The sequence below is a fragment of the Haliotis rubra genome, unplaced genomic scaffold (genome assembly GCF_003918875.1).
Source record: "Haliotis rubra isolate DU_JTF1 unplaced genomic scaffold, ASM391887v1 Scf592, whole genome shotgun sequence".
NCBI lineage: Eukaryota > Metazoa > Mollusca > Gastropoda > Lepetellida > Haliotidae > Haliotis > Haliotis rubra.
In genome coordinates, this window is record NW_025767293.1 from 134,081 (window position 1) to 147,247 (window position 13,167).

At 40.5% G+C, this 13,167-nt stretch overlaps 1 protein-coding gene across 1 annotated transcript in view; it reads right to left on the bottom strand.

Moving 5' to 3' along the window:
- LOC124255086 (protein draper-like) overlaps positions 1-13,167 on the bottom strand; it is a 68,496-nt gene that overhangs the window by 14,395 nt on the left and 40,934 nt on the right. Inside the window, exons 6-8 of the mRNA XM_046688921.1 lie at positions 11,080-11,166; positions 3,056-3,211; positions 2,037-2,192 (exon numbers count right to left, since the gene is read on the bottom strand). Coding sequence (XP_046544877.1) covers positions 2,037-2,192; positions 3,056-3,211; positions 11,080-11,166 — 399 coding nt within the window. The remainder of the gene's footprint in view (positions 1-2,036; positions 2,193-3,055; positions 3,212-11,079; positions 11,167-13,167) is intronic.

A 13,167-nucleotide genomic window follows, 5' to 3' on the forward strand; every position in this document is an offset into this window, starting at 1 on the left:
CAGGAAATCAAACGATAAGCGTTGACACACAACCATCCAGCTGTTTTGATAAGCAAGATGTTTCTTGTATGCAGTCTTCCCGAGCGTCTGTTCAGTGATCATGGGATTCAAATGTAGAATTTCTTCCGATAACGTTCAGTAGGATCTCGCCAGCCACAGGTGTATGTTACTAGGCACATTGGTAAAAAAAATGAATTAATTCCTACTTTATTTACGCTGGGAGATTGGTTACTTGAACTAATCTTACAAGCATCCTATATTTCAATCCCACTACTCATTCAAAATAATAAACATCTGAGATATAGTTCTCATTAATGAAATGATCATTTCCGGTAATCATAATCCACTTACACCGGTTTTACCTAAAAGTGACACAAAACACCGAATATAGATTGGTCTTAATAGCCACACACATCTCCTCAAAGTGATAAATTGCCTGTGGTAAACAGGGAGACAAATATGCCACGTAAACACTCCGTCTGGCTACATTTATACAGAACTTAAGTCCCTTACATGATGTAACTGGGAAGGCAGTAGATCCCGTTCCTTGATAAAGAAGGAAGAATCCAGATCTGACCATAGATAGTTGCAGCTTGTTAGCTATCCATGGCAGCATGTTCACGGTGCAAGTACTCTCAAGGTTACCCTCAAGACTATCCGGGAACGACACATCATCTGAGGATGGTTTAAGCGACTGGAAGCAACACCAAGCAGGACGAAATAGCATCAAGCTCACAGAAAGATCGGTTGAACGTTGACGAGTAGAAGAAAGAATGGGCTGTGAACATTATAGAACCATCTGGAAATCCAACTAGGGAAGGTCGACTGAGTGTCTTGTATACGATGATCTTAGAAGGATTTTTTTTCGTGTTTGTTGTTTAACGTCACATTTAGAAATGTTCCAGCTATATGGGGGCTATTGGGATATAATGACAGGTGTCAACCCTGACATACCAATCCCGTTAGCCACCTCTTACGACAAGCAAATGGGCTGCTGGAGAACTCGGACCTTCCCTGGGTATTAGGAGGCTGGGAGGATTGTAGACGAACAAAGCACGAGAAATGAATGGCCTAGAACGCGCAGAGACAACGTTCGTAACAGCTGTAAGATCCGTAAATGAGCTAGTGAGTGGGTGAGTGTAGTTTTACGCCGCACTCAGCAATATTCCAGCTATATGGTGGCGGTCTGTAAACAATCGAGTCTAGACCAGACAATCCAGTGATCAACAGCATGAGCATCGATCTGCGTAATTGGGAACCAAGTCAGCGAGCCTGACCACCCGATCCCCTTAGTCGCCTCTTACGACAAGCATAGTCGCGTTTTGTAGCAAGCATGGGTTGCTGAAGACCTATTCTACCGCGGATCTTCACTGGTCCGTAAACGAGCTAGGCCCATGAGATGGAAGCAGAGGATGTAACGACGATCAACTACATCATGTCGGAGAACCGTGAGGGTTGGGAGGCCTTCGAACAGCGACCACAACTGGTAGTTTGACCAACTGATCCGTGGAGACATGATGGACGAAAACAAGCGTTGTAAGTTCATGAGAACGCATATATTCCAGAGACATATCATATCATATATCAGTAACTGGAACAGGGGCGTATTTGAACGAGCCCTTCAGAGAGACTGAATGCGAGAAAGTGCTTCACGTGAGACAGTATAAGTTGAAAATTTTGGGAAACGCAAGCATGCATTTAGAACATAAAATGTACATAACATCAAATCGTTTTCAGAACTAATTGTTGCAAAACATGGAAGTCGATCAGTTTATTGGTTAAAACCTTTCTCCGCTGTACTGACTTCATACGACAATCACTTGACGTAACATTCTGGAGGACAATGTACTCACACTGCGTCGTGACATATACATTTAGCTAACGCCAATGCAAACATTGTCATTGTGATGAATATATGTTAACCTTGACTGATCTAATAACATTGTCTGAAGTATTTTTATTCAAATATTTACTCACAATGGCTGTGTTATAAATCGACCTAAAATGTCGTCTCAGTTTTAGCTGTGATTACTTACTGTCACACCTGTAATTAGACCCGGGCGTCCAGCCAGGTTTACAGTCTGTTCGTCCATTGTGTGCACACCTTCCAGTTTTCCGATCACACGAAAATGAAACACATCCAGGGGAACATGTCGAGGCACAGTTGGCACCATAGTAGCCGTCAGAACACTCTGTGTCAACAAGAGGATGGATACATTCCAGGATACAGATGGAAGATTTTGCTATCAGTAAATAGGATGTTTACCGACATCATAACAACCATGTCTATTTGAAATACATTGTGTCACCAATAGTGCATGAATATGAATAATAATAATCGGTCGAAATATCTGACTGGAACCTTATTTTGCTGGCAACGCGAATGGCGCTGACATAGGTCATGTAGGTCTCGACCCTATCTTTATGTGGGCAAATCATGATTAAAAAAATGTATTCCTGTGTCAATTACTAATTGGTGAAACGATGGAACTGCATTCTTCTTGCCTTATATCACGCAGCATAAAACATATTTTGCAACAATAATGAGAGTGGGTGCGTGGTCTTACACTGCTTTTATCAATAGTCTTGTAATATGAGCTTCACATATTGTCCCCATGTGGGGAATCAAACCCATGCATTCCCCGTGACGATCAGAGTTAACTACTAGGGTACCCCACTTAAAATAATTTAGATCTGAGATATAGTTCTCACGGACATAATCTTTTCCGACGATAGTAATCAACACATACACAGGTTTTACCTAAAGGTGACACAAAACCCCGTATATAAATGAGTCTCAATATCCACTCGCGTCTCCCCGAAATGATGAAATGCCTGCAGTAAACCTGGAGACAAATATGCCGAAAACAATTACATTCTTTTGTTAATTTATACCATCATTCAAACTCTGAACACAACTGTCTGGTTAAACTTTTTAATCCATTACTTTCACATACAAATGGTACTCTTGTCTAACTGCTGTACACAAGATAGAAGGAACACGCTTTTAGCAAACAATACATAATGCATTACTTGATCAGATATTGTATATTACCTTGATCACATCGTTTAAGTTGGGGATCAGTGTTCGTCCATCCGGGTTTACAACGTCCATCCAGACACTCTCCAGTGGAACTGTCACATCCCCTGGACGGACACCCAGATGAACAGTCCTGTGTACAGTCAACTCCGTACTTGCCACTGGTGCACCCTGTTGTTGCACACAAGAGAGAGAAATAGTAATTTGCAATCCTGCTTTGTATTGTCATCGAATTGCCAATGCTGTTTTCGATTACATATATGCTTATAAAAACCAGTCATAACTAATTTCAGAGGCACAGTATTCCCAATACTGTCTACTATTTGTGGTGGATTGTGATTGATTTGAAAGGAAAAGAAGATGACTCCCCAAAAATTGATGACGTCACCGTAAGAGCTCCCAAATTGTAAATGCTAAACTAATTTGTAACCACATGCAACCTACGCTGAAGCCGACTCTATCTGGTGGGTGGATCACAGAAAATCTCAACAGGTGTTCGCGCAAATGTTGTGCCCTATCGTCCGTACTCAGGATTTGCATTAACAAGTAAGTGTTCGTTGCCTGTCCCCACACAGTAGTACTCCTGCCATGTTGTGACATGTAAACAACCAACAAACAGTCAAGACATGTTAGGGGGAAGATTCGCATTTTCAAGCAAGGATGGTGCCACCAGAATACATGTAGGTGTAAAACTATTGCTGTACCTTGTTACTAAACTGCATATTGACTTCAATATATATCACAGAGTAAGTTTTTTTAAACCCCTGACCAATGCCCCAAAATATATACCGTCCGGATTCACGATTTGCATTAAAAAGTACGTATTTATTGCCTGATACTCTACTGCAGTTCCCCTGTCAGGCGACGGTGGCATGTAAACAACCAACAAACAGTCAAGACACGGTAGGTGGTGAGGGACATTCCATATCATGGATAGTGCCATCAGCATACATTAAGTGGAGAATTTGGGACAATACCGATTGTTGTACCTAGTTATTAAACTGCATATAATACATCCCAACAATGAGTTCAATATATATAATAGTGTCTGGAAAACAACAGTGTCATCAGTGTCAACAATCAGGATACACTTTAGGACACAGATTGAAGATTTTGATTTTAGTAAATTGGATGTTCGCTGACATCATAACAGCTATGCCTATTTGAAATACACATTATGTCACAAATAGTGCATGAATATGATGAATAATACTCAGTCGAAACATCTGACTGGGACCTTATGTTGCTGATTATGCGATTGGTCCTTACATAGGTCATGTTGGACTGGACCATTGTTTTGTATGGACTAGTCGAGAATCAGAAAACGACGACTCGAATCCTCCCGGAGCTGTGAGTTAGAATATTTTACTCAATGGTGAAACGAAGGAACAGCGTACTTCTTTCATAATATCACGAAAGGTACAAGCATTGTTTGCAACAATAATGAGAGAGAGCATACTTTTATGCAACTTTTAGCACTATTCCAGCAATATCACGGCCGGGGATAACAAAATGGGCTTTACACATCGGGGGGATATCGAACCTGAGTCTTCCGTGTGACGACAAAAGTTCTAACTACAAAGGTACTCCACTACCCATTTAAAACAATAAACATCTGAGATATTTCTCATTAATGAAAGAATCATTTCCGGTAATTGTAATCAACTAACACCGGTTTTACTTTAAGGTGACGCCAAAACACGTACATCTATGGTCTAAATAGGCACACACGTGTCCTCGAAATGATGAAATGCCTGTGGTAAACTGGGAGAAAAATATGCCGAAAACCTTCTCCCTTCTTAGCATCATTTCTACCCCGAACGCAACAAATCTATGATACCGTCTGCTATTTTCATTGTAATAATATACTGTCCAAAGAGTACTATAATCTAAGTCCAAACTGCTGCACGGCAGAAAGAAGGGACACACCCTAACCATAGAATACCTGAAATAGTATCCTCATGGTAAAATGTCTACGCTACATACCCAGAGTTTGTAAATACATGCAACCTACACTGAAGCCGACTCAATCTGGTGGGTACATCACTGAAAATCTGAACAGGGGTTAACCCAAATGTTCTGCCCTACCGTCGGTATTCAGGATATGCATTAACAAGTAAGTGTTTGTTGCCTGTCGACACACAGTAGTACTCCTGCAATGTTGTGACGTGTAAACAACCAACAAACAGTCAAAACATGTTAGGGGGAAGATTCGCATTTTTAAGCAAGGATGGTGCCACCGGAATACATGCAAGTGTAAAACTATTGCTGTACCTTGTTATTAAACTGCATATTGACTTCAATATATATCACAGAGTAAGTTTTTTTAAACCCCTGACCAATGCCCCAAAATATATCATCTCGTCCTTCGTCTTTCCATATCAAAAGGGTGCAATTGTAAATCAGGAAATATTGATAAGAATATCTTAATCCACTACTTTGGGACTTCGCTTGGGATTGTGTACGCGAGGGGAAAGGAAATGCAAGAAGGCATAAGGTAATTCCCGAAAGGAAACCTTCACATGAAATTGTATTCTTTGAAACGGTTTCTGGACAAAATATACATTTTATCCTCACAGGTGTAGCATGGCGTAGGGGCAAGACATGCTAAAGTGAGTGAGTGAGTTAATTTGTTATATTTTATATCGCATCGGCAATATTGCAGCCATATCGCGACGATAACGAGTTGAGTATAATTAAATGTCAGTCAACAAAAACAGTATGTTCAGTATCACAGTTTAGATATAAAAGAAACCAATTCAATATTTTTAAAGATACCTTTGTCAGCATATCAACTGGCATGAATTAAAACCAGGCTATAGGCCACTGGTGACAAAAGTTAGTCCATCTTCCTGGGGATCCAGGGGGCGATATGATTTCCAGGAGGATTTACGAGATCACTTTGACCACTAGTGGCTTTAAGCGATTCTAATCAATATTAAATATGTAACTACAATTTAGTTATTGAAACGCTAGTCGATGTTATATACTTCAATCAATGTGGACTCAAGTGTCACTGTCAGGGGGACAATACTTTTACACTATTTTAACTCCCTGAGTGGCACTGCCTTTAATAATCTCAGTTGGTGATAATAGCACCACAAGTTTCAAAATTTATCAAATATTTTTATTTCTTTAAAAAAAATCTAGAATTAAAAGAGGAGTGATGCTCATTAAAATCTTGTAAAGAAGATGATTAAGTATCCCTTATCAGAGAGAAATCAATACAGTCAAGCAAAATGTGCTTGACTGTTTCTGTCATCAATAGGGACACAAAATAGAGTATCTTCACCTTTTAAAAAATGTTCATGTATGAAACGCGTATGGCCAATTCGACATCGTCACATTACTACTTTGTCATGTCTTGAATAACATCCCAAGTAGGTATAACCTAATTTCATCAACCTTGCATATGCCTACTTGGGTGTTCCACTCGCTTGCATTAACTGTCTGATGTAGTCTTTGATGTATGTTTGAAATCGGAATGAGGTATCCGTAGTTGAGAGACATCTTCTCGTGTGTTACCTGCAGTGCCAACATAAGACGATGTCTAACCGGCCAGTAGAGAGCTTATCATATACTTAAAAAAATATCAAGTATCGAAGAATGTTTTGGAGTTAAAGACGATAAATTGTTAGAATGTTAGAGACGATGATCAATTGTTTATATTTAGTTTAGTGCTGAATGTATTCCAGCGCTATTTGGATCGCCTTGGCTTCAGCAGTTATAATAGAACTGTTATCAGGAATCCTGGGAGATATGAATTGACATCCGATGACAGTGCCACTAGAAACCTTGCCACTATCCTTAGAATCATCTGTAAAAGTCGATTGATGAGTAATATATTTAGCTCGCAATTCTCCGTATTCTTGGTTTTAGATAAATGGGTTTGTGTCATATTTTTAAAACTTAATGAATGAAAGGTCTGATTATTTGCCAAGGACGAGTAGACAGAAGCTGGTAAGGCGACACTGCATTTGATAACATAATGTTTGATCCAAATACCATGTTGCGGGACAACATTGGATTTATTATCAAATAATTGGTCACAGAGAGGAAGAAAGATAACGCTATTAGCTGGATTGGATGGATTAGAACGTAACTTAGTTACACATTGAAGTGATTATTTGTTTAAACAACGTTGTTTAAGTGACGGCTTATCAGCTTAAGCGTACAAACAATGAGTGAGTGGGGTGGGTTTAACGCCGCTTTTAGCAAGATTCCAGCAATATCACAGCGGGGAACACCAGAAATGGGCTTCACACATTGTGGCCATGTGGGGAATCGAACCCGGGTCTTCGTCGTGACAAGCGAACGCTCTAACCACTAGGCTACCCCACCGCCCCTCGTACAAACAGTCTACCGGAGATGTTATATACGCTCCAAGACAGAGCCTCAGTCCGTCGTGGTGTATACTATTTCCGAAGCGCTGTCATATATACTGATTCAAAAAAAGAAACTTCACATTCTTTCTTCAGGGCACTATAAAAGAACAAGAGATGGTAAGATGGTTAAATTGTTATTATTTCATTGCTGAGATCTGTGTGATGTACTCGATACACTGACAGTGCCATAATCGGTTCCATGAGGCTACACCGCCGTGCCAAAACATGGGTAGACAGAATGTCAAGTCACAAGAATAAAAATGCGAAATTTCTCAGTTCAATATCGTGTATGGCCGCCCCGCGCATTCACCACTGCCAAAACACCGTCTCCTCATCGACTGCCTGATGCTTGTGAACACGTGGTTGGGGATTCTGCGCCATTGCTCTTGCAAGGCCGCGCCAAGTTCATGCAAATTCTGAGGTTGGTTCCTAAGACCACGAAGCCTTCTCCCAAGTGCATCCCAAACGTGGTCTATTGGATTAAGGCCAGGGGACCTCGATGGCCAGTCCATGGCGTTGATTCCAGCGTTTTGAAGGAAATGTCGTGTCAACATCGCGGTATGCAGCCGAGCATTATCATGCTGGAACTGTAGACCTGGGCCATGAGCCGCCATGAAAGGAACGAGTTCAGGGGTGAGCACCTGGTCGCGGTAAGCAGCAGCTGTGAGGTTTCCACGGATAACTAGAAGTTGGGAACGGTTGTTCCCACAGAAAGCACCCCACACCATGCAACTTCCGCCCCCAAATCTGTCGACTTCCTGTACACAACACTGGGCATACCGTTCACGACGTCGTCTCCAGACTCTATGCTTGCCGTTCGCGAATCTGAGGGTAAACCTGGATTCATCGCTAAAGACGACTCGATTCCAGTCTCTCTGGGTCCATCGGAGGTGACGTTGGGCCCACAGCAGACGTTGACGTTGATGAAACGGCGTCAATAGTGGCCCACGATATGGACGTCGAGAATGGAGATTGGCAGCCCGCAACCGATTTCGAATGGTCTGTGAGGACAGTCGACATCTAAGCATCTCGGCCCTGGTTCGTGTAGCCGGCAGAAATCTGTCACGTAGGTGACGTAGGACGATTTGACGGTCTTCTGCTCGTGACGTCACACGTGGACGACCCGGCCTTGGGAGATCAGAAGTGGTGCCAGTTTGTTGTAGACGACCTCACAAGTCATACACAGTACGACGGCTGCATCCCATTGCTCTTGCGACGTCAATAACTGATCTTCCCGCTTGCAACATGCCAACGGCACGTTCACGTTGCACATTTGACAATCGTGGCATTTCAAGTACCGTTAGAACTGTGGTTTAAAAGAGTTTTTTCAATTCTTGAGGCCAATGCAAACACGTGCAAATGAGATGAAGAGCCTTCAAGCACTTAGTTTTAAGATGTTTAATGTGGGATAAAAAGGTAAAATATCGGTAAAAAAGCCATAAGAACTTCGTTTCATCCACAACTTTGATAGGGGTACCACTTAACAAAATTCCTGTCTTCATATGATCTATAATTCCCACAAAAATGTATGCAATTTGTCCTAGTCATGGAAAATGTAAGACCGTTTTCTAGTGAACACTTTTGAATTTTACTGAGTTGCAGTCTTTCTATTGTGTGCATAGTTTTACCTCGACAAGACACGTGGAAGTCATCTTCAAACAGTGAACCATCAAGTGAGTCGTTCAATACCTGAGAGAGACTGGTAAATCTAATGCTGAATAATGTGACAGACAGGATGCTGCCTTGTGGAACACCCTGATACTGATTATAATGGTCTGACAGGATTGATCCAACACGAATTGAGGCACAAGACCTCTCAATCCAAAATCCTAAAGATCTCTTAAAGTGCCATGCTTCCACGTTGTATCATACGCTTTTTCTACATCGTAAAAGATATCAACAGCATGATGTTTACTTATGATGAATTTTTTTAACGATTCTAGATGCAGAAGGTGATCAATGGTACCAGACTATTCGATTATTCACCATACGCTCCATAGTTTTGCGGACCCAGCTAGTGAGAGATATTGGACGGCAATTAGATAGCTCTGTATTCGTATAGGGCTGAAATTATGTTAGTGGGCTGGTTTGATTTGATCCATGTCAAATTAGTATGAACAGAAAATGATGTGCAGAATGAGCAACAAATGCATACAAAGTTTTATTGAGTTTTGAGTGTAAACAAGTTCCTTTTTCATGTTTTAACTTTAGTATTTTGGATTGTTATTGCCACAGAGGACATAACCTTGATGAAGCTACATGTTGACTTGTGCAATTTGCGCATTTGATTTCTGCTGAGCAATTTGCGTCCCCATGTCGCTCTCCACAACGGTGACAAACAGCAGATCGATTGCAAGACTGGGATCCATGTCCATATTTTTTACACTTGAAACATCGGAGTGGATTGGGGACTTACATCTCCTCTCCGATGTTGACATACCAGCTTTTATTCATTTAGGTAATTAGATCGGTATTTGACGCGATGACATCAACGTCTCGTGTCTTCATTGTAAAACGTTTGAACGTCACTCCCTTTTTCAGTTCGTTTGAATTATCTTCCTAAGCCATGTCGGACAGGCAACGGGCTCTGTGACGCACAATCCCTAGGCAAGAATATCCATATCGCCAAGACCTATCCAATGTATACCTTGTTCCGCCTCCTCAACATTGGCTTCCTCCCATTGTTATTGTATTATTACTTACCCCATCTGTTATGTATACCCTGTTCCGCCTCCTCAACCTTGGCTTCCTCCCATCGTTATTTTATTATTACCTGTCCCATTGTTGTTGGTGTTAATCCCTTTGATGCATTCCCTCATGTTGTCTTACTTAATTCCCTGTTACATGTACATAAGTCTGTTCTGTGCTGTATGACTTTACTCCTGCTTGACAACGGTATAAGAAGCTATACCGAAACGTTGCACCATAACAAATAAAGAAGTTATCCATAAAGTATGATACTTTACTATTATCCATCGACTTCTAAAATGCCAACCAAACAGAACATTTTAACTTAACATATTCCATCATGTATATTCCAATATTTACAATTCGAAATAGGGAAAAGAGTTCCGCATAACCAAATAAGTGCACAAGGGACAAGGATGCATCCCCCCCAAAAAAAATTTAAAAAAATAAAATAAAATAAAACAAAAAAACAACAGAATTAAAAGAAAGAAATTAACACAAAAAAACAAACACACACACACACACACAATATGATCGCAGTCATGATTTCCAGGAGGGTGACATAACACTACAGCATAAATATACATAAAGCTTATGTCCTTATACTAGTTCCCCTGTAATTAATGTAAGAGTAAATATCCTTAAGGAACAATGTTATATGTCCAGCACATTATATGAAATCGGATTAAAAATGTAATAAATCCCTCACATGTAAACTTGGAATTCGAATCTGGATCTTGTTTCATAAAAAATCATGTTTAAAAAAGAAAGTAGCTTCTACCATAGTTTCGATATTGATTGTAAATAAAATGACAAAGATATTTCCAGCTTGCACATTATATACCTTTCAAGAAAAAGATCAAATCCAACGATATCAGTAATTTGTTTTTTAACATGTATATTCTCTGGCAGTCTGTTTAGACATTGAGGCGGCAAAGGTAGTACTTTGTAACAATCGTGAAGTACCTGTAGGTGTTGGAGGTGAGCTAGAAGCTGCAGATGACACCAGTGTGACCTTTGATGTCGACATTTGTCCAGGATCAGAAGTGTCTTCTGTAAGTAAAACGAGTGATTATTAAATCCAGCTCAGCACAGCAAAAATCACACCGGTTCTATATTACGACCCCACTCTAATACCCCGCCACAGTTTAACAGGAATATTCCACCAAAACAAGCTACTGACTCTGAGATGGCTAGTCCTTTTTCCCTGCTCAGTGTCTAGAGACAACCAGGATAAAAACAAAAACGACATGGGTGATGTATTTTAGAATGATGTGATTAGAGATCTAACCCCGAACCTTCCGTTAACCAGGCAGACGCTCAGTCCACTGGGCCACATAGAGACTTAACATTCATATATGTATATATATATCAACCTCATCGTGACTATAACATGTTATACATTGATATTAAACAACTAGAAAACGGAGTCGATAGCACGTTAAAAAACGCAGAGAGGTATTAGCATGTCACCGACATGAACTATGTGAGTAAACTAATCCAGAAAATTCCACAAACATCTTTTCATTGTCATAGGCCGCCCATCTATAGTTTGGCATGAAATGCATGTGGACCCGGTTTTGTGTAAATATCTCTTCATCCAATGACCCAATCGATCTCAAACTGTGCAAATGGATGTTTTGTCAGACAACCTAATGACATTGTAAATCACCGATTTTATGCATTTGTATTAAAGAATCTGTCTATGTAACTGTCAACAAAATAAACAGCAGAAGGCTTGCAGAGGGAGGGAGCAATGACCTGTAACAGCGGCAGTGTTTCGGGCCCAAAATATGACATTATTAGATTCACTGACCTAAATCCAATAGAAAATGTTTTGGGACTTATGAAGGAAAGTGTCAATAAGAAAAATCTGACAAATATTGCTGAAATGAAAGAAGAGGTGGTCCGATATTGGGACAGCATGGACCACGACTTTCTAACTTCTTTGATGAGTAGTATGCCCCGCCGCATTGAAGCCTGCATTGCTGCCCATGGTAACTTGACAAAATACTAACTGTTCATCTGTCTTTGAATCTGGAGTTATGTCCTGCTAATATTCACATTTAATACGTTTTTGAAAACCAATACCAATGGGTATAGACCCAACCCGATCACTAATGTAGTGATGGGTGCTTCTTCACTCGTACGTCGGGTACCATTGGACTGGCCATCCGATGCTGCTCGTATGTTTCAGGGTGTGACCGTGGCACGTGGTCAGCTTACCTACCAGATCTAACAGGTGACAGATGACAGATCGATAATGGACACAGACGAGAACAGATGTACTTAGCTGAACCCTAAAGTTTGATCTCCCCATTCATCGACGCTTACCAAACGCCTTTCCCTTTCACTAGGCTTTCACAACAATGGCGCTGTGAACAGGATTAAGCCTATTTGTGAAATTTGCGACAAGATAAATATGTCACAAGGACTGATGAATGGGTCACGTGATGTCCTTATATAGAGCAAAAAGTCGCTGTTGAGCGTTGTCAGCTTTTTCATTGGCTAATAGAGTAAAACCAAAATGCTCTTTAGTTTTCTATTTATCGCAATAAAAAAACATAGTAATACTAAAGGGTGTTGATGTATCCAGTATCCATGTCGACCGCTGGAAGCTGCATGCCTCGCACCCGGCGTATTACGTTGTAAATGTCATGGTGTTGATTGCAGTGTTTCGATGTACCCAGCTGTCAATCACTTTCGCTGGATACATGGCAACACTGCAGCAACGTTCACATGGCTTTGGGTGTTTTGTATTTAATATGTTTAGTGTTGCCAGTATATATACATTTATATTATTATTACACATATTATGTATAATTACATTAATGCACATTAAAAAGCGGGTAAGTTTTCTGCAGGCCTTTTTATTTATAAATGGGCTGGCAGGTATGTATTCACTGTGCATTATTGTTTATACAAGGCTTCAGGTTGACACTTCTGCACTCACTCACTCATTCTTATGAATGATAGTGGTTAGCTGTCACGTGAACCTGGGGTATACTAATGTATGATATGGTACGTTTTGTATTGTTTATACAAGGTGTTAGA